Source organism: Tiliqua scincoides, chromosome 4, assembly GCF_035046505.1.
Source record: "Tiliqua scincoides isolate rTilSci1 chromosome 4, rTilSci1.hap2, whole genome shotgun sequence".
Classification (NCBI taxonomy): domain Eukaryota; kingdom Metazoa; phylum Chordata; class Lepidosauria; order Squamata; family Scincidae; genus Tiliqua; species Tiliqua scincoides.
This window is the reverse complement of record NC_089824.1, coordinates 170,262,749-170,285,439: the sequence shown is the minus strand read 5'-3', so window position 1 is coordinate 170,285,439 and position 22,691 is coordinate 170,262,749. Positions and strand designations below refer to the sequence as shown.

General features: G+C 44.3%; 2 protein-coding genes across 3 annotated transcripts in view; both read left to right on the top strand.

Moving 5' to 3' along the window:
- The window catches only part of RAB44 (RAB44, member RAS oncogene family), a 36,967-nt gene extending 30,953 nt beyond the window's left edge, over positions 1–6,014 (top strand). The window contains exon 13 of the mRNA XM_066624649.1: positions 5,750–6,014. Within this exon, the coding sequence (XP_066480746.1) occupies positions 5,750–6,014 (265 nt within the window). The remainder of the gene's footprint in view (positions 1–5,749) is intronic.
- The window catches only part of C4H6orf89 (chromosome 4 C6orf89 homolog), a 35,437-nt gene continuing 18,625 nt past the window's right edge, over positions 5,880–22,691 (top strand). The window contains exons 1-3 of one of the 2 annotated variants that reach the window (XM_066625288.1): positions 5,880–6,102; positions 13,321–13,527; positions 15,653–15,818. In XM_066625288.1, the coding sequence (XP_066481385.1) occupies positions 13,339–13,527; positions 15,653–15,818 (355 nt within the window). In that variant the 5' untranslated portion in view covers positions 5,880–6,102; positions 13,321–13,338. Of the gene's footprint in view, positions 6,103–8,206; positions 8,273–13,320; positions 13,528–15,652; positions 15,819–22,691 lie in introns of those variants that run through there. The other variant, XM_066625289.1, reaches the window with a different exon arrangement.

Below are 22,691 nucleotides of genomic sequence, written 5' to 3'. Positions count from 1 at the left end.
ATGGCAGATGCGCTTCAATGTCAGTAAGTATAAAGTCATGCACATTGGGGCAAAAAATCAAAACTTTAGATATAGGCTGATGGGTTCTGAGCTGTCTGTGACAGATCAGGAGAGAGATCTTGGGGTGGTGGTGGACAGGTCGATGAAAGTGTCGACCCAATGTGCGGCGGCAGTGAAGAAGGCCAATTCTATGCTTGGGATCATTAGGAAGGGTATTGAGAACAAAACAGTTAGTATTATAATGCCGTTGTACAAATCGATGGTAAGGCCACACCTGGAGTATTGTGTCCAGTTCTGGTCGCCGCATCTCAAAAAAGACATAGTGGAAATGGAAAAGGTGCAAAAGAGAGCGACTAAGATGATTACGGGGCTGGGGCACCTTCCTTATGAGGAAAGGATACGGCATTTGGGCCTCTTCAGCCTAGAAAAGAGACGCTTGAGGGGGAACATGATTGAGACATACAAAATTATGCAGGGGATGGACAGAGTGGATAGGGAGATGCTCTTTACACTCTCACATAATACCAGAACCAGGGGACATCCACTAAAATTGAGTGTTGGGCGGGTTAGGACAGACAAAAGAAAATATTTCTTTACTCAGCGCGTGGTCGGTCTGTGGAACTCCTTGCCACAGGATGTGGTGCTGGTGTCTAGCTTAGACGCCTTTAAAAGGGGATTGGACGAGTTTCTGGAGGAAAAATCCATTATGGGGTACAAGCCATGATGTGTATGCGCAACCTCCTGATTTTAGAAATGGGTTATGTCAGAATGCCAGATGCAAGGGAGGGCACCAGGATGAGGTCTCTTGTTCTCTGGTGTGCTCCCTGGGGCGTTTGGTGGGCCGCTGTGAGATACAGGAAGCTGGACTAGATGGGCCTATGGCCTGATCCATTGGGGCTGTTCTTATGTTATGTTCTTATGACACTTTCCCAGGAGTAAGCCCCATTGAACACAATGGAACTTACTTCTGAGTAGACATGCATAGGCTTGGGCTCTCAGGTTGCAAGGCTATGCACCCTTTCCCAGGAGCAAGCCCCATTGAGCACAATGAGACTTTCTTCTGAGTAGACACACCTAGGCTTGTGCTGCAGATTGGCACGGGAGCTGCACCAGCCAGCTTCCTTCCCCTCCTCCTCTGCCAAGCCAGTACCTGGGCGTTCTGTGGGTGCCGCAGCCCGTCTCCCTGGCTGGCTGGCTGGCTGCCTGTCCATCCTCCTCCTCGGCATCGGTGCGTGTCCCCTGCACCCTCCACTGGCTTGGAACCTGTGCGGGGAAGCAGAGCGTGGGGGGAGGGGAGGCGGGCTGGGCTCAGGCGAGAGCTTGGGGATGGGGCAGGAGGGGGTCGTTGTGTGGTCAGGCAGGGGCCAGGCACCCGCCCACCCTGCATCCCCCAGCACCCACCCAGCAAATGCCTCTATTTTGTTCCCCCCCGGAATGCCTCCAAAGGGGCCCCTGCAAAAAGGTGCCGGAACTCCGCCCCCCCCCGCATTCCATTAGTAAAAAAACCCTGGGGCACCTTCCTTATGAGGAAAGGATACGGCATTTGGGCCTCTTCAGCCTAGAAAAGAGACGCTTGAGGGGGAACATGATTGAGACATACAAAATTATGCAGGGGATGGACAGAGTGGATAGGGAGATGCTCTTTACACTCTCACATAATACCAGAACCAGGGGACATCCACTAAAATTGAGTGTTGGGCGGGTTAGGACAGACAAAAGAAAATATTTCTTTACTCAGCGCGTGGTCGGTCTGTGGAACTCCTTGCCACAGGATGTGGTGCTGGCGTCTAGCCTAGATGCCTTTAAAAGGGGATTGGACGAGTTTCTGGAGGAAAAATCCATTATGGGGTACAAGCCATGATGTGTATGCGCAACCTCCTGATTTTAGGAATGGGTTAAGTCAGAATGCCAGATGTAGGGGAGGGCACCAGGATGAGGTCTCTTGTTATCTGGTGTGCTCCCTGGGGCATTTGGTGGGCTGCTGTGAGATACAGGAAGCTGGACTAGATGGGCCTATGGCCTGATCCAGTGGGGCTGTTCTTATGTTCTTATGTTCTTAACTTGGAGTTCCTAACCCCAAATCCAGCCAGTATACCATACTGGCACAACATTTGCTACAATGCTCCCCTTTGTTCAGTACATTTTCCCCTTTTTTAATTGATCCTGCTCCTACACCTTTACAGCAATCCAACAAGCAGCATTACCCTAATAGCATTAGGGCGCAATCCTAACCCCTGATGTCAGTGCTTTCCGGCTTTCCAGCACTGACATAAGGGCAATGCAGCTCTGAGGTAAGGGAACAAACATTCCCTTACTTTGAGGAAGCCTCTGTGAGTGACACCCAACTGTAGGATGCAGCACATGTCCCATTGGCACTGCTATGCCAGTGCTGGAAAGCACAGACATGGGGCTAGGATTCCGCCCTGAGACTGACAAGTGATATCCTTTATAAGAGGGCATGGAGAGATAACCACTGCTGACTAAGCAGCTCACTACCATATGAATCTCAGATACCAGGAGAAATTGTGGATTTCCGAAATACCGAGCTAGTATATCTATTAGTCAAACAAACAACCTGCTCTTTTTATGCGCCTTTCTTTTTCCCTAGCATCCATGCATAGCTGCGATACTGCAAATCTGATACAGCATATAGGAAAAGGTATTTTTCCTAGATACTATTTCAGTTTAGCACAGAAGGTGGCGCTTTTCTCACTCCAGTTAACTCTTCACCAAATTACTGCAGCAGAAGGTGAGTGCAGATTATATTCTTGCTTGAACTGTCTCCACAGGATGGCAGCAAACACAACTTAAAATACATGAGTTGGGTTAACAGATTTGGGCCAATCTGAATTTCTTCCAGAATTTAAATCTGTAAACAATGTAAAAACAAACAACAGTGAAATTAGACTTCTAATGAAAATAGCTGTTTATAATAGCTGCACTATTAGGAAAAAAAAGGCATCAATTCAATGGTAAGTCAGCTTATAAACATGAGTAAAACACACATTCAGCACTTGTACTCTGTGATGGGACAAAAATCACTTGAGTATATTTATTTACTGTATTTCTACCCCACCTTTCTCCCTGAAGGGACCCAAGGCGGTTTATTTATTTTAATACAGTATTTGTATCTTTTCAAAATGAACCCAGAGTGGCTGGGTACCAAGCAACAAAATGCAGTATACAAAATAGTACCTAGTATGCTGCATCTTCAGTATTCTTTCACTTTTAATAATCAGTCGTGCTACATATTTGCATATGAGTTTGTAGGAACAATAATGTACTACTTTGCAGGAAAGTGGGTTTTTAATTGATTTTTTAATCTCTCTCTCTTTCTACCCCCCCCCCCCTTTTGGAACACCTACAGAGGGAGTACTTATCTCAACTGGAAGGGAATTCCACAGGCTGAGTGCCACAGAAGGGAAGGCTTGCCATGAATTGCCACCATCTGTATTCCCAGTAGAGACAACACCCACAACAGTCTCCCTAGATCCGGGTTGTCAAACTCATTTGAGCAGAAGGCCAAAGTTAGCATTCATGGTGCCTGCTGAGGGCCAGCAGTGACATCATTAGGCAGGAAGTGACATCATTAAGCAGATGATGGCCAGAAAGAAGCACTTTTTCTCACATAGAAACTTATTAGCTGCAAATGACAGAAAATGTGCAGATCTTGTTCATATTGTCAAGATATGAGAGAGCCCATTATCAAGCTGGGAGAACCCAATTATAATGGGGGCCAGATAAATTGCTTCTGGGGGCTGCATTTGGCCCATGGGCCTTATGTTTGATACCCCAACCCAAGGTGATCTCCTGCCTTCCAAGTACATGGCACTGAGGAGCTTGTAATCTAGACAAGAGAGACAACAGAGAAAGAGGGGAATGGAAGCAAGGATAAGCAGGAGAGGAATACATAATTGTTTCATTGACACATGCTTTTGTTCCATGGAGTATACTCCCAGATAAATGTGCATAGGACTGTGCTGTAAAAATGGTTTTAGCATGTGTTTAGGTGTGGATCAGATGCACAATTAGGAATCAAGCATTTAGGAATATCTACTGGGGAAGTGAAGGAAAGGGCCAGGACGTACACATCTTTTAACACATACTGCTTATATATATAAAGAGAGAGAGAGAGAGAGAGAGAGAGAGAGAGAGTTTGGCCAAGCCCTATATCTATAATTGCAATTGTATATAAACAAAGGACAATAATTTGACAATGGACTTAATTGCATTTATATTTCTTGTTCAGCGACACACAACTGTAACAACTGTAACAATTCTATTCACAATCATTATATTTTAGATTTCAAGAAGGGTTTTTTTAAAAATTTAAAATTGATTCCAGTTTTTAGCAATGAGCATCCTGGGAGCTATAAGCATTTAAAAGGATTTTTTAAAAAATCATTCAGTCCTGAATTTTTCTATCATTTCCTACATGACTATGCTTACATAATATTTTTACAGCCATCATGGATTCCCAACAGGGAGGCAGAAAAGCTGCGGTACGCCACGACACCAAATTGGTATGAAGATAAATCAGTGGGAGGGGATGATACTGGATGGGGGTTAAAAAACTGGAGACAACAGCCAAGGAGATATAACTATATCCTGGTTATCTACCCAGCAGGGCTGTCGTCTCCAGTTTTTTAGCCCCCATCCAGTTCACTCTATATCTTGAAAAACAATGAAAGATCTGATTGATGAACGTGGATGGTGGAAGATGCTGTTGAGCTAGTTGCTCACAAAGAATAGGAAACGTGGCAATAGAGCAGGTCATCATGTCAGGAAAGCAGCCACCAGACATCGAACACTTCCTTGCACATGTTTTTGCTACTCTGTGTGGAGCAAGGCCCTATAGCATTTTCCATTAAAAAAGAGACTGCTAGAGAGGCTGTCTTTTCAAGGGATGCTTCTTTTAAGCTCAGAAAACATGGATAGATGCCATGGTGTAGGCTTCCTCATGAGGAAGCTGCTTGAACCATTCACTAAAGAGGCTATACTATATCTCCCAAACTAGATGTGACAGGGCAAAACAGATGCCATTTTTGGAATTGGCACCCCAGATATACCCAGGAATTGGTGAAACGTTTAAGGAAGCAAAATGTGAGTTGGCCTGTGTTATAGTCTCAATGGAGCTTACTTTCAGGTTAAGTGTGGATAGGATGGCAGCCTAAGAGCCCAAGTCTATGCATGTCTACTTAGAAATGTTCCATTATAGTCAGTGGACTACTCAGAAGCAAGTGGAGCTTACTCCAAGGTTAAGTGTCCAATGCATGTCTACTCAGAACTAGAAGTAAGTGGAGCTTACTCCAAGGTTAAGCCCAAGCCAATGCATGTCTGCTCAGAAGTAGATCCCATTACAGTCAATGGTGCTTACTCCCAGGTAAGTGTGGATAAGATTGCAGTCCCAATCCTATGCACGTCTACTCAGAAGTAAGTCCTATTATAGTCAGTGGAGCTTACTTTCAGGTTAAGTGTGGATAGGTCTGCAGCCTCAGAGCCCAGTCCTATGCACGTCTACTCAGAAGTAAGTCCCATTATAGTCAATGGAGCTTACTACAAGGTTAAGTGTGGACAGGACTGCAGCCTCAGAGCCAGTCCTATGCACGTCTACTCAGAAGTAAGTCCCATTATAGTCAATGGAGCTTACTACAAGGTTAAGTGTGGACAGGACTGCAGCCTCAGAACCAGTCCTATGCATGTCTACTGAGAAGCAAGTCCCATTTCAGTCAGTGGGGCTTCCTCTCAGGTCAGTGTGGACAGGCTGGCGCCTGAGGGAGGTGCTGCCCGAGGCTCTTCCCTGCTGCCGTGCAGCCCCTCTGCAGCGCCCCCGGCCGCGGCGACACCTGCTTCCCAAGGCAGAGCCCGGCGGTCCCTGGCTGGGCTGCACCCTGGAGGCGCGTGAGGGGCTGCGAGCAGCTGCCGGGGACCGCCTGAGTCGTGCGGAGAAGAGGCGGCGGCGGCGCAGCTCCCGCAGCGGAGGAGACGCCGCGGTGGCGAAAGTGCGGCGGTGAATGTGCGCCTCGCCCAAGCCCGGAAGAAGGAAGCGCCAGGCCCAGCTGCTTGCCCGCGCTCGCTGCCCTGCCTCCAGCCGTGCGTGGGGTGAGAGCGCAGGGTCGCTGGCGTGGGAGAGAGGGAGGGGGCCGGGCGGGAAGGGCCCTTGCGCTCCGGGGAGGTGGGGGTGCTGGAACAGGGACAGCCCTGGAGGGTCGGGGGGGGGCCCCTGCACTGGCCTGGCTGCAGTCCCCTCCTGGCTGCTGGGGGGCTGGAGGGAGGGCAGGGCTGCCCTTGCCCCCTCCTACCTCTGCTGCCTGGGGCCTGGCCTGGCAGCAGGGAGGACAGTAGGTACAGCAGTGATGTTCAGCCACTGTGCCCTGGCACATTGGTGTGCCCCACATGGTCTGCAGGGAGTTTGGGGGAGGTCATTCATAATTGGGCCCGTTGGGGGATGTGAGCCCCCCACCAACAGCACGGTGCATCTTGTCAGTTGTCAGCACACCAGTTTTTTGACTGCTTTAGGTCTGTGATGAAAAAAGGTTGAAAATTACAGCCCAATCCTGTGCATATCTACTCAGAGTAAAACCCATTGAGTTCAATGAGATCTACTCCAAGGTAATAGGATTGTGGACTTACAGCCCAGTCCTATGCATGTCTACTCATAAGCAAGTCCCATTACAGTCAAAGGGGCTTACTCCCATGAAAGTGTGGATGGGATTAGGCTGTCAGTGAGAGAAGAAGGTCTCATGGGAAGGAAGAGAATTAATAACATGGTTGATTCTCTCTAAGCCAGCCATTTTCAACCATTGTGCCGTGGCACACTGGTGTACCACAGATTGCCTGCTGGTTTGCCACAGGGGTTTGGGACAGTCATTTATTAGTAGGGCCATTGGGGGATTTGAGCTTCCTACCAGGAGCATGGTGTGCCTTGTCAATGGTCAAAATACTGATGGTGTGCCTTGGCAATTCTGGTGCCTAGTCAGTGTGCCATGAGATGAAAATGGTTGAAAATCACTGCTCTAAGCGAAAGTCTAAAAACAGCTATTCAAATTTAGAGGGCTTTTGTTTCTGTGTTCCCACACTAAAATGTCTTTGCAAACACTTGGCTACACTGTGTGGCAATGCATGGAGTCACTTAGGATAAGAGTGATAGATATGCCAGATTTGAGCCAGCCAGTGAATCCCTGTCACCCCAGTGGGATGTCCATGGGCTTTTGTGGGGCAGTGAAGTAGATCGGAGTGGGCAAACTTTCAACTTTAGGGATCCTGGACCTTTAACAATTGTGTAAGTGAGAGAATTTCAGCAGGTTCAGCTTGTCATTATGAAATTCCCTCTTCTATACAATTGTTAAAGCTGTCTAGGATCTCTAAAGTAGTCAAAAACTGAAGGATGGTTCTAGTTTATTATTCATGCAGAAAGTCATTTAAAGACTTATTTTAAACACTATCTTAGTAATCAGCAAGTGTTAGTAAAGAGTTTCTTTTAAATTTTGCATAGCTTAAAACTGTTTCTGAAACTTGATGCTGATTGTTTGCATATTTCACTTAAGGCAAGCAGGTAGTCCTACTAAGTGTTACAAGACCAAGAAAAAAGATGTAATGGGGATATTGCAGGGTACTTACTTATTTGCCCTGAAAAAATGGATGTCAAGGGATGAGATTATACACTTTGCAAATAGGCAAACTTGTATATCCTGTGGTCTGTTGTTTGTGGACTTTTCCATGATTCCATGTTTTTATCCACCCATGTGTGACTTACACAATGTAAATCCTTGTGTAAGTGCATTAGCACAGTTGTGTGGCCTTCAGAGTACTAAATACCTAACTTGGGGAAGCAGAGAATGAGGTGGGACATGACAGCACTCTTTAGATACCTGAAGGGGTATTGCAGAGAAGAAGGCAAAGACTTGTCCTTGGAGGTCCAAGAGAGGAGGACTTAAGGAGGACTCCTTGGAGGTCCAAGAGAGGTTTAAAAGGGGTTTGGACAAATTTCTGGAAGAAAAATCCATCATGGGTTACAAGCCATGATTTGTATGTGCAATCTCCTGATTTAGAAGTGGGTTACCTCAGAATGCATACATACATGCTAGGGATTCCAGCTCGTTCCAGGACTGTGTTGTTTGGAACTTTGTCCTGCCAGGTGATGCCGAGGATGCGTCGGAGGCAGCGCATGTGGAAAGCGTTCAGTTTCCTCTCCTGTTGTGAGCGAAGAGTCCATGACTCGCTGCAGTACAGAAGTGTACTCAGGACGCAAGCTCTGTAGACCTGGATCTTGGTATGTTCCGTCAGCTTCTTGTTGGACCAGACTCTGTGAGCCTGGAAAACGTGGTAGCTGCTTTACTGATGCGTTTGTTTAGCTCGGTATCGAGAGACGTCTGTGTTGGCTCGGCCATGTCGTGAGAATGGATGATGGCGAGATCCCAAAGGATCTCCTCTATGGAGAACTCGTGCAAGGAAAGTGCCCTACAGGTAGACCACAGCTGCGATACAAGGACATCTGCAAAAGGGATCTGAAGGCCTTAGGAGTGGACCTCAACAGGTGGGAAACCCTGGCCTCTGAGCGGCCCGCTTGGAGGCAGGCTGTGCAGCATGGCCTTTCCCAGTTTGAAGAGACACTTGGCCAACAGACTGAGGCAAAGAGGCAAAGAAGGAAGGCCCATAGCCAGGGAGACAGACCAGGGACACACTATACTTGCTCCCAGCGTGGAAGGGATTGTCACTCCCGAATTGGCCTTTTCAGCCACATTAGACGCTGTGCCAGAACCACCATCCAGAGTGCGACACCATAGTCTTTCGAGACTGAAGGTTGCCAACAGAGAGAACCTCAGAATGCTAGATGCAAGGGAGGGCACCAGGATGCAGTTCTCTTGTTGTCTTGTGTGCTCTCTGAGGCATTTGGTGGGCCACTGTGAGATACTGGAAGCTGGACTAGATGGGCCTATGGCTTGATCCAGCGGGGTTGTTCTTATGGATTTAAGTTGCAGGAGGGTAGGTTTCAATTGCAGGAGGGTAGGTTTCAATTAGGATAAGCTTCTTAATGATAAAACTGTTACCAGTGTTACCAAGTTTTGGGGCAGGGGTTGAGCGTTGTTGGAGGTGCTGAACAAGCAAATGCTGAACCACTGTCTGTCAAGGACACTCTAGTTCTAGAATTCATGCAATAAGCAGAAGGTTGGATGGTCTAGATCAGGGGTCTCCAACCTACAGCCTGGAGGCCACATCCAACTGGCCACAAGATTTTATCCAGCCCTCAGCAACTTAAAATATTTTTCCCCAGCTGCTCAGTTGGATAGTTAGCATGTGTACTCCTTTTTATATGGCCAGAGTATTGTCAGCCTGCCTAACCCTTGTTTTCACTCACCTGGGTCATAGACCTTAAGGCCCTCAAACCATGATTATTCAAACTCACCTCAACCTCACCTCTTACTAGTAAAACAAATCGGGTTTCTGCATGTTGACCTTCAATAATATTGTAAAATGATCGCAGTGAGGAAATAGCGTCATTTTTGCACGTGCATAAACAAATAATTAGGTCTGGCTTACTATGAGAAATGGATCAATTTTTGTTTTGCAAATAAATAAAATAAAAAATATTATTTCTTTCTAGATCACCTTTTTTTTTTTGAAGCCTCGTATAGCTAGGTGGGTCTCAACAGAGCAGTGGTCCCAACATTTTTTTCACTTGCGTACCTCTTGGCAGCCCAGTCCCATAAATTGTACCTCTCGTATTAGTAAAATGTTTGTAATTAATATAATTACTGGGTGGGGGAGGGTGGAACAGGAGGTGGATTGGGCCCAGGAGGGGACAGGGATGGCGGCAGGGGCTTCCAGCTGATCCTATCCCCCCTCCTGAGCCTTAAAGCCTGACTCGAGCTGGCACAGATCCAAGTAGACCCATTGGGGCTGCAGGGGTGCTGTACAGGGTTAGGGAACCAATGTTCCCTTACCCTGAGAAACTTTCAGCTGCTTCTTCTACCTTGCAGTATACAGCTGTACTGCCTGGCAGGTGAGCAGCATAGGACTGAACCCTTAGTGCCTGAAAGGTACTAAAAGGTACAGGTAGTCAAGCAAACCATTATCCTGTTTTCTTCTGAAGTATATGAGATATTTTATTTTGAGATATTGGTTTCTTCTGTAATACACCACAGAAAAAGCAAACATCTCAGATTCAAAAGCTGTTCTCACCTGGGGGGAAGAAATATTTTGTCTGTACAAACTACCAATTCTTATATAATTACTTGAAAGACCTATAATATGTGAAATAGCATTAGATGTGATATTATCCAACTGCTTTTGAAAAGTTAATTTGCATTGCATTAGATGTGTACACTATGTAGGAAATAAGTCTTATATGACCGTAAGTGGGAACTAGTCTTTAAAAAAGTGTTGTTGTTTTTAAAACATTTGAAAGCAGTTTACTTCTTTTGTGGTAATTTCCTGCTTTCAGACTAAGGGCGCAATCCTAACCCCTTATATCAGTGCTTTCCAGTACTGACATAAGGGCAATGCAGCTCTGAGGTAAGGGAACAAGCATTCCCTTACTTTGAGGAGGCCTCTGTGAGTGACACCCAACTGCAGGATTCAGCACATGTTCCATTGGCACTGCTATGCCAGTGCTGGAAAGCACTGACATAAAGGGTTAGGTTTGCGCCCTAAGTTGTTTAGAACTGTTTTCCAGCAGAAGCAATCAGGTGTCTTGAATTCTGTTACGGTAATATAATTTTTGGTGTTACACTTGAAGACAAGTGTGTGTCTCCTTCTGAAGTGGCTGGAGTGACACCTCATTTTGTCACTGATGAACTTTAACAACTAATGGAATGAATAAATATACAGTGTGTGATGTTGCTTTAAAAAAATCTGTGATAAACTGTTGAGTGGAATTTGTTATAGAGCTAGGCAGTTACAAAATAAATTCTCAGTTTTGTAAACAGTTTCAAGCCTTGCATCTGATACCACTAGGAATTAAAAGCTATTTCAGCAGAGAAAGAGAGATTTCTGTGCTTGCACTGCAGACTTTTGATTCATTTATCACAATACTTGCTGGCTGCTTAGAACAGGATAAAGGAAAGTAAACAAAGAGAGTGAAGCAATCTCTTTCTGTGCCAGCTCTTCCTTTTTTAGTATTTTAAATAAGCAAATAAAACACAGCAAAACAGTATATTTATAGGCTCTACTGTGTGCTTACAGAGATGAATAAAATGGCACCATCTCTGTTTTAGAAAGATTACAATCCAGATGACTGATCATCTAGTAAAGAGCTTGGATATAGATTATAGTCTTGAAGTGAGTTGAAAGTGTTGTGGAACAGATATCATTGCCCTTTCATGTGTAGACTTGTTGCACCACTGGCATTCCTGAAATACTGTTCAAACTTTGAAACTCATCAAAACCTTTTCTCTGGACATATGAGTGAATACACCACAGGCAATGATGCTTGTGCTGAATTGCCTCTGAAAAAACTATTGTCTGTCACCAACATCTGTTGACTATAAAGGGTCTTAGGTCAGACTCAGACCCATACCATTTTTATGCCTATGAATAGCATAAACATGTTGCTTTATGTGAACGTGGACAATGGCTTCTGGACACATTACTTGATTGGGAACTGTGCTGCCTGGATGGTTCCTAGGGCTGGTTCTTTAAACAGAGGTGCATAAGGAGTTGCACAGAGGTGCACAGTATGTTGCATACACTCAACAGTATATTGGGATCTGGAATTATTGTTCAGTGCTGGTCATACTGTGCAACACTGAGAAATTAGAGCTGCTGGTACTGGTATTGCTGATCTGTTGAGTGTATCTGTAGAAGCCTGAATTGAGGCTTATGCCCTCTGTTTCCTCATAAGATGCTGAGAGGATAAATGAAGGAAGATTTGTGACTTGCATCCTCATGGTTATCAATCTTGCAGAAGCTAAGTGGGCCCATATTTGGTTTGTCTGGTTGGGTAACTGCCTGAGAATCTTGTTAACTGTGCCTTGAATTTCATGTGGAAGAAGCATGGTCCATGGCATATACATTTAATAAATAAAAATGGTATATAAATTTGTAATAATGTAATTGTTAACCTTTTGTTTTGTACCCCTTCTTCAATGGTTATCTAGTAAAGTCTTGATCTTTGCGTAGGAATCGACACACCTTTCATTCCATTGCATGGAGCCAACATACACCAAAAGTATTCCAAGAGTGGCATTACACTCCGTTTGTTTTCTGTTCTTATGGAACAATAAAGGCAGTTCAAACTTTCACATGCAACTTTACCTATCTGTTGTTTTTGGTATTCTCTGATCAGAAATATCTTATGTGGGTCACATCTTCATTTGGAAAAGATGGGCATAAGTAACAGTATATTCATAGCAGTGCAGTTACACTGCTTTCCTTTAACTCAGTGGTTCTCAAACTGGGGCATCGCGATGCCCCAACCTGAAGGCCCTGGGCTCTGCCCCGTCAAGGGGCAGGGGAAGGCAGAGACTCAATACCCTGGACCGCGCCTTTGATCAGTGCACAGGGGTGTGCTTCCATTCATCCCTGCCTGCAGCAGCCTCCAGGGGTCGGAGGAGCCTGGCATTGGCATCAGCACAGCACAGACCCCAGCACAATGCGATTGCAACCACTTCCGGTTTTGCAATCGAGAAACAATAAGTGGTCGCGATTGTGTTCTGCGGTGGACTGCACTGTGTGGAGAGGCTTGCTGAGGCTGGGGCTGGGCTCCGATCCCTGGGAGGGTGCTGCAGGCGGGGGTGAGTGGAAGTGCGTGCCTGCACTCCTTCATAGCAGCACGATGCTGGGCATCACATCACTGCCTTCCCCCCACCCCCACTGCCTTCCTCCTGCCTGTGCAAGGACTTATGGGCTCTCAGACTCTCCCAGAGGGTTTGAGAACCACGGCTTTAGCTGAAGATCTGGTCCATAATTTCCATGATCTCTAACTTGCCCTTGTTGAAAGAAAGTGTTATCAAGTTTCTTGATGTTTCTTTCTGAAGACAGGACCAGATGGATAAGATCAAGAGTTTGTCTATTCCAGTATCTTGTTTCTAACAATGACCAGCTAGATGCTTGCAAGAAGCACGTAAATAGGACCTTTCCTGTTTGTTCCTCAGCACCTGCTATTCATAATCTTGAAACAGCTGCAGGGGTAACTGATTGCAGCATTATGTGATTCTCCTTTTGCTTATATGAGCTATTATAATCTGCATTAACAGCCAGCTTAGCAATTGTACCACAGCAAACCTCCTTGCATGCATTGGAAACTGTCTCATCTGATCTTTCTTCAGGCACAGTCTTGAGATGTCTTGTTTCTTAACTCTTCCAAATTTTCCCTAATAGGATTTTTCACCAGAGGACATGGAACTTTCTGCCAGCGAACTCAGCATTTACGATAAACTTTCAGAGACCATTGACTTGGTGAGACAGACTGGTTACCAGTGTGGCATGTCTGAAAAGGCCATTGAAAAATTCATCAGGCAACTCCTGGAAAAAAATGAGCCCCAAAGGGGTCCCCCGCGGTACCCCCTCTTGATGATTCTCTATAAGGTAAAGCATTTGTAGATGATCTGTAGTTTCCTTTGCCATGTCCTCACAGAAAGTGTGCTGTGATTTGTGGAATGCAATAGTGGAATGCAACAGTCACAATAAAAAGTTGAAATTATGATTAAAAATATTTATATACTTGTTTTCAACAAAAGTTCACAAAGCAGTTAGCATAGCAACATAATGACTGCAATCATTTTAGCTGTCAAGTTTATCTGTGAGGAAAGTTAGAAGGTGCAGAGGATAAAGGTTTTGATCTCAATATGCTTGACCCAGTTTGTCTGTAGCTGATTTATGTTGGCCATTGCCAACAACAGTGTAATGAACACACTGGGGACTGCAGTGCAAGTGCACTGCAAGTGCAAACTACTGTTTATAGGTAAGTGCATGTACTGAATGGTGTACATTTCAATTAGTATACCTGGATGTGTATAGGAAGCTTTTTTTATACTGCATCAGACCTCTGGTCCATCTAGGCCAGTATTGTTTGTACTGAGTGGCAGTGGCGCTCCAGGTTTTCAGACTGGGGCCTTCGCCAGCCCTACCTGGAGTTGTCAGGGATTGACCCTGGAACCTTCTGCATGCAAATTACGTGCCCTTCCACTGAGCTATGGCTCCTATGTGAGTCCCTCATGTAGTAGTTCAGGTAGCATTTCTCATAGTACTTCGTTGATCAGAGTATTTTTGCAACAGCTCTTATTGGAAAGCTCTGTCACCAGAGGTTGGCAGAGTTGGGCAATTTCAGGGCTCTGCTAGGAATCATTTCTTCCGTCTTGCTTGTCATATGATCTGACCAGGTGAGGCTGGAGGTGCCAAGTGTTGTTTCCGGACTGAATGATGTAATAATGCTATCCTGACTCCCCAGGGATCTCTGAGGCTTTCTTGTAATTCATGTATTCCATGACTCTCATTGGCAATTTCTTCACTCCCCTCTGATGGTTATGTGATTTTCCTAAGCCTGGGTGCCCAATGGCCTTCCTCTCTCAAGAGAAAGCTGGCCCTGATGAAATTCACTTATGAATTTCATTTTGAGTTGTTTACTAATCTTGAGTAGCATTCTTCTGCAAGAAAAATCCACATGACCATTTCCTCATTTTAAATATAATCTCTGGGTTTGGTTTTGTGCATGTGTGTTTCACTTGCAGTTGTATTTCATCAAGGTTCGTAAGGATGAAAATGATTGCATGAATAGAAAATGTTGTTGCATCACATATGGTGGAGTGAAATGATTAAAATATTACTAAGATGCAGATATTTCAAGAATACGTAATACTGATTTACAAATAATAAGTAGACTTCTCAAAAACAAGTTGTCAAAACTGCATATTTTATTTAAATTCAAGTTGCAAATCTTGGCAATATCTAGTTAGTACAGGTAACTACCCCTGTATGACAGGGCATGTGAATGCAGGGTCATGAAGGAGAAAGCATTTGTAATTGATACTGATACAGGCTTATGTAACTTCTGTATATGCAAATTTGCTTGGGTTTGAATGTTAGAAATACAAAACAAGGAGTATGAACTATGGCTTTTTGCTAGGAAATTACAATTAAATGTTGGGAATCACAAATTGATCAATGCGTGTTGCTTATTGACACAGGAAGTGGCAATCCTGATAACCATCTGATGTGAGGGAGAACTGTGTGTGCAGATGTAGATTTTTGACCTGTTTTTTTTCCTCTCCAATAGTCTCTTTACTTGGTCTGCATTGTAAACTGCACTTAAATCTCACCTGAGTTTCCAAAAGTGATTGTGCAATGTTGGGGACTGGAGATGGTGTTTTTTTTAATGCCCTATTGTGCTCATAGAAGTAGTCACATCGTTCTCTGAATCATGGCCATAGAGCGAAAGGGTTGCAATGTGGAACTAAGAGCAAAAAAAAAATGTGGAATACTTGTTTTGTCAGCTAGCTTTTTCTCTTTCATTCTGAGTAACTGCAAATAAGGATCAGATGATAACTTTAACACCAAAACTTGCAACACAGAGGCTTAAACTGACACATCTCAACAGTCTGGAATACAGATACAAACATTCTCCTTAATTTCTTGCTTTGGGTAACATTCTTGCTTTGAAGACATGCCCGATTACTACAATTGTGATTAATCTAATGCCTGTCTTCTCTTGCAGGGCCTGGTTACCCTGGGGTTACTTTTACTAACTGCGTACTTTATGATCCAGCCATATACCCTTTCACCACCTGAAACTACACTCTCCAGCGCCCATGCTTGGGGCTCCCTCTTTAGCCATATCCGGTTGCTGCCTTTACCCATTACCAAGAAGTATATGCTGGAGAGTAAGGAAATTATTTATGTTTCTTTAACCATAACAAATGTAGAGAAGATGTGGGAAACAGAAGTGGTGGCATATATTAAATGCTGATTTAATATGGGAGAATAACATTCACTAATGACTCTTCCTTCCAGCCTGTATTATAAAAATTGTATTCTGCTTTGTGTAAGGAGCAAAATGAAAACTGCTTCTAAGATGAATACTTTAGACCTGCAGTCAGCACTAGTTGGTTCTTCCGCAAGCTTGTAGACTTCATTTTGCCTTTATACAAAGCTTAGCGAGCATGCTCTGACACACCACCCCACAGTGCAGCCTGGCAACCTGCTAGGAAATTTTCTTGTATCATAAAATGGATCCCAGGCCAAGTCACAAGCAAAGATAGGCAGAGAGACATTGGCAAAGATAACATCAGATAGCACTGGGGATGTCTGTGTATTTTTAGGGCAAGTCGTTTTGTTTGTTTGGAAGAAGAAAACTTAACCAATTCTAATCAACCCCTTGTTTCATAAATTTCCATCTCATAAAAGTGATACAGGGTTATAGATATGCACACGATACCTGTATCATTGAATCATGGAGCAGAATGTTGGTGGACAAACCTGCTGCCTGAGGTAGCTGCTTCAATTGTCCTCATGAATATAGGCCTGCCTTGAGTAGAAGTTCTTTGTATGAAGCTTTTCCTGGCATGCTTTACTTGTTACATAGCCTTTTTCTTTCATGGAGCCCTGGCAGGAAAAAAGTTGCAACCTTAGCACAGATTTGTGAAGAAGGTTCAGACTCATCTTTTCAGGATCAGACTTCCATTCTTTTTCATTCATTTCATTCTTTTTGGATAGCTGCTTCAGGATGCAGAAACTCTGACTTTTCATCTCCCATATCCACCACATACACATAAATGATGTTACCAGCTGTTGCTATGGATTTATTTGTAGACCAATGCATGTAAAATGTTAAAATCCTAAAGAACTACTGTGACTTTTTCACTTGGCTAGGCATTTAAGACTTTAATTGCATTTAGACGATTTCAGGCTAAACATACATAGCAAGGATGTCACGCTTCAGCAAGGGTCTGTTTCAGGCTATTGGGTGTTGAGACCCAGCAAAACTGGACTTCATTCCAGAGGGAGCAGACAATGATATGGTCCAAAACAGGCAACATTGAGTTCCAGGGCAGGAGCATTGTTGAGATCTGAGGCAATAAGTATGAGGTAGAGGAGGCAAAACTAAGCATGAGGTTATCCTGCAAGGGTAAGAGCCCGAGACAGAAAATGGTAAAAGGAAGCAGAAGAATCCTTGTGCTCAAGATGAGTTGCTCAAACTGCCTAGCAAGTTCTGGGGGCTAGGGCTTTATAAAGCTTGATGAACCAGGACACACCTGTGGGATCCGCTGATTTTGGGCAGACTGATACAGCAGCCTAAATGGCACCTTTGATCCACAGAGTTGCACTGGTCAATAAAGGACAGAGTCAAGGCTCTAGAGCACTGATAGTGCAGGAGGTAAATTTTTGGAAGCTTTGCTCTGAGACCCAATTCTGTTCCCTTTGGTACCCTACAAAAGGGTGACCAACAGGCCACTCGTGCATTGTGGAGCAGGAGTTCAGTTCAGTAGACCTTTATTGGCATAAAATACAGAGAAAGAACAAAACAAAACAAAAATATACAAAGACACCACAACATAGACATCAGTCTTTTCCTCACATACTGCCCAGAGTTCCAGAGCTCTGCCTGGCAATTACCCCAGATAAAAAGGCAGCGACCCTATCAAGGGTCTCAGAGTCAGATGTGGAAAGGAGAGACTGAAGCATGATTGAGTCCTCCCAGCCCTGCATCCTAGTTAGCAAAGGGCCTAGATATTTCTTGCGTGAGACGTCATGAAGTGGGCAGTAGAAAAGGGTATGTGTTATGGTCTCAATACAATCCCTACCACACTTGCATTTCCTCTCCGAGTAGGGAATACCACTGAACCTGCCCGATAACACGGCTGATGGAAGAGCATTACATCTTGCAAGTGTGAATGCTCTCCGAGCCTGTGGGCACTCCAGGTGATAAAAGAAGGAGGCCAGTTTCCCAAAACTGATTGGAACATGGAGATAGAGTGGAGAGCATGTGGTTCTGGCGGCACTAAACAGCTCTTGTTGTTCGATGTCAAGAATTCTTTCTTTGACGATTCTGTAAGCAGCATCACACCCAATCATGCCTAGCTCTGCAGTGTCCAGCCCTATTGACTTGAGCTTGGTTAGAAGATCAGTGATCTCTAATGGCAGGACTGAATCCGACAATAATTGGAGCATTAGACCAGAGGAGGTAGGGTTAAATAAAGTCCTAAACCAAAATTTCAGTAATCTAAGCCAAGCAGTCGTCTTTAGCCGAATTAACCCCACCTCAAGACACAGAACCGAGTAGGGAACGCACCTGGGTAAACCCAAAATCTTCCGCAGAAAGGAGGCTTGAATGCGTTCTAATGGTTGGGTAATAGCCTTATACCAGACGGGAGAGCCATAAAGGACCAGGGAAAGAATCTTTCCCTTAAATGCCTCCAGAGCAGCTGGAACATAACCATTGCCGCAGGTAAAAAAGAAACGGGAAATAGCTGAGGATGCGTTGGATGCGTTCTGCACTGCCTTACGATGAAAAGCCCAAGTGAGCCTGTAATGGAAGTTGATTCCCAGGTACTTGAAATGCTTAACCTGGTGGAGCAGGAGAACTTACTTGTTTGTTTTTGCCGAAGCAATTGCAATATACAAGTCAAGAAATGAACTAATCAGATTTTTGTCCCCAGAAGAGAGAAAGGCACTCTAGGGAAACTCTAAAATAGGCTGGCATGTCTTAGCAGAGGTCTTCCAACTTTGGAAATGCAGAAAGGTCTTAAATAGAGAACTCTGACACAGTAAACCACTGAGAATAAATATTAAACAGACATGGGTGTGGGTAGAACTGTCTGGATTGTAATGGACTGAAAGGTCATTGGGGATTGTTATGCTATATCATAACAGGGATTGTTATATTGAGTAATTAATTGCTTATTTGTTAGCGCTGGTTCTCATTCTGTGAAAGAGCAGGGTCACCTAGATTTGTTAAGTGTCTTGAGCCTTCTCCAGGAGAAGTTAAAACAGTTTCTGGATGATAAGGACTTGACCTGCCTTCCATTGTAATGCTGGTTGCATCACATTTTTCGTTGTTGCAGTCTGATGGGTCTCTTGAAATATTTTTGAAGAAAAGACTGATTGTGTACTGGGCAAGCAGAAGGCTATGGTGCATTTTGTGTATTCATACCTGTTCAGTAGACCAGTCTCTGATCCTTCACAGCTTACTGGCTGTCACAGTCTGGCAATGTGAAATACAAAAAATTCTACATTTAGTAAAACCTCCATCTTAAATAGGCCTAGCTCGCTAATACATCTCTACCCTGTACCATAATTTAGTTGGCTGTATGGATCCCAGGCTTTTTCAGTCATGCCCTGCAATTCTTAAGCTACCCTGAAAAGGCCCTTTTGCCAGTAGTGAGTAATTTCATTTTGAAGGGTGTTAAAAATGGCAGAAAGTCCTTTTCTGATTTAAACATGTATATGGGTAAAAGAGAGTCTGGTCCAATAAGAAGCTGACGGAACATACCAAGATCCAGGTCTACAGAGCTTGTGTCCTGAGTACACTTCTGTACTGCAGCGAGTCATGGACTCTTCGCTCACAACAGGAGAGGAAACTGAACGCTTTCCACATGCGCTGCCTCCGATGCATCCTCGGCATCACCTGGCAGGACAAAGTTCCAAACAACACAGTCCTGGAACGTGCTGAATCCCTAGCATGTATGCACTGCTGAACCAGAGATGCCTGCGTTGGCTCGGTCATGTTGTGAGAATGGATGATAGCCGGATCCCAAAGGATCTCCTCTATGGAGAACTCGTGCAAGGAAAGCGCCCTACAGGTAGACCACAGCTGCGATACAGGGACATCTGCAAGAGGGCTCTGAAGGCTTTAGGAATGCACCTCAACAGGTGGGAAACTCTGGCCTCTGAGCGGCCCGCTTGGAGGCAGGCTGTGCAGCATGGCCTTTCCCAGTTTGAAGAGACACTTGGCCAACAGACTGAGGCAGAGAGGCAAAGAAGGAAGGCCCATAGCCAGGGAGACAGACCAGGGACAGACTGCACTTGCTCCCGGTGTGGAAGGGACTGTCACACCCGAATCGGCCTTTTCAGCCACACTAGACGCTGTTCCAGAACCACCTTTCAGAGCGCGATATCATAGTCTTTCGAGACTGAAGGTTGCCAACATGACATGGGTAAAAGATGCACCCTTGGGCATGCTTAGGAATTTATCAAATATGTTTACATGCCCAGCAATTTAACGTTCTCATTATTCTCTGCCAACGATATAGTTATGAGAACCTGAAATTTGTTGGCCCCATTTAAATGGGAAGATGGGAGACAAGTGTTCTCAGTTAGCTCATGTTCACTTTTTATGGAGCTGAATGTCATATGAGTTGCATCAACCACCTCAGAAATAATTCAAAAATGCAAGTCCTTCATCACTTGTCAGCAGCTGCGATTGCTGTTCTTTTCTTGCCGTTGAAAGAACATTCTGAGCCCCCTCCAGGTTAGCAGAATGAAGGCATGATTATGTAATGGCTGCTGGAGCAGGAGCACCCTTTGCTCTAATTTTAGGCAGTGAAAGCGGTCTGTATATTTGCTTTGTTTTTTGAAAATCTCATATGGTTGAAAGCGCTTTTTCTGGACTCAGAAACTATAGATGTCCTAGTTCAAAATTGGACAAAGCGTTTGGTTAATCTGAGTCACCTAAAGTCTCAAAAATCAGATGTGCTGTTGAAACATGACAGTTATATAGACACAATTTCCCCCCAAGAGAATAGACCCATTCTTTTATCATAGATTATGTGGATTCTAAACATTATGAACTATATATTTTGTTACTGTATGAGACTTAAAGAGAAGTGGGGTTCTTTGAGGACATGATTTACTCTTTAGAAAAGTATAAGGAAGTGCTTTACAGTGAAGCTCTCCATTTGTTTTTGGTCAGGAAGTGTCTCTTTAAGGCAGGGGTCAACTTTTTAACCAGAGGTCTGCATCAAATATCTGGCGTGCTGTGGAGGGCTGGAAAAAAAATTAAATATAAAATTTAAATAAATAAATTAGAGATGGAACTTAGATGAGTGAATAAATGAATGAATGGGCTCATTCATTCAACCTCTCTGGCCCTCAGGTTGCTCTCCAGATACAATCAGAGCACACTTCTGGTCATGTTCAGTTGAATGGGCCAGAGACTTTCAGGGAACAAGAGGTTGGCTGCGGGCCAGAAAGAGGCTTGCTGTGGGCCACATCTGGCCCCCGGGCCGGGGTTTGGAGACCTGCTTTAAGGTGATGGTAACACAAGGAAGTGCCAGCAATACTGGTTCCTCCCACATTTCTGAATTCATTTAGCATAGCAAATGCAGGCCGGCAATGATTATGCTCTTTGGTATGCATTTCTGCTGTTCTAAGGTTACTTCGAAGAACAGAACTAAGCATTGTGGGAAAAACCAAGTGCAGATTTCTTTACTGGAAAAAATTTGGCTAAGAGTTTTGGATATGTTCAGGGCTGCATGATTTAAAGTAGTGGGGGGGGGGAGATGCCAAATGGTACTTTCAGATGGCACATTAGCAATCTATGTCAGTCGTAAATTGTAACTGAAGTCTGAAGGAATATAACTATGGTTGACTGAAGCGATAAGGCATCTCTTTGCATTTTGGAACCCTTGAACCCTCCAAGCCCTAATTTATGAGCAAGGGTGTGGTTAGCAAGCTCTGCTCATCTGGGAAAATTTGCAGCAATATCTATCTTTTTGGCTGTCCATCCTGGCTTAAATTGAGGCACGTTTGACTTCCATCCAATTTCTAGGCCCCTTCAGAGTAAATTAACTGAATAGTCCAGTCAAAATATTTTAACTGAATAAAATTAACTGGTTCTTCTAGAAAGCTTGCACAAAGGTTCACATCATAGACTGCTGTGTTCTTGCTAAGTCCCATCAGAAAATACTTGCGTCTCAAGGGGATGCTGCCCATTTACTTAAGCCCAGCCGCAGCATCTTTATGCCATTGTGGTGTGAATGATGTTCCAGGATTCTTGTAGGATTTTTCTAATGTTGTTACCAAGTGTGCTGAATCACATTTGTAAACAGCCCTTTTTATTAATATAACCTGAGGCCTAATAGCAGACACATGTGTTGGCCCATATTATTGTTAAATAGCCAGGCTGGCTTTGTGGGGATAAGTAGTGCAAGCTCTGTTTTATATATGGTTGGTTTTTTTTTGGGGGGGGGGGGCTATTGTTCAGCAGTTGAATTATTTCTGATAGCAAACCAGTTCCATATTTTTAGAATCCAGAAAGCGGGTAACTCTTTCCTTGTTTTGCATTTAGGATTGCAGGATATTTACCTGGCCCATAATAGAGGTTTATAGGTGGCTATTTGGGGGTATTGACTGGGAACGTTGCCTTATCTTGAGAAGGCCTCTGTGGCTGCTCCCCTCTATCACAGGATACACTAGATGTCCCATCAGCATGGCTGTATCAACGCTGGAAAGTTGGATAGGATTGGGCCCTTTGTTTCCTTGAGTGGAAATTGAGTGTAAAAATACATGTTTCAGTAAAGTGAGTGCTTTCAAATTATGTAGTAAGATGGAATGGAATAAAGATCCTGCCAATGCCAAACTGGGGGAGATAAAACTGAGTGCTCCTTGTTAGTGAGAAAGTACAGCCACTTTCTTAATGTTAAGCTCTGAATCTGAATGTCCTTAATTAGCAATGATTTTATAGAAGACTGATATAGGAGCCACTAGGCCCAACTGTAGCATTCTCACTACACATTTCCAAATTCAGATATGTTGTG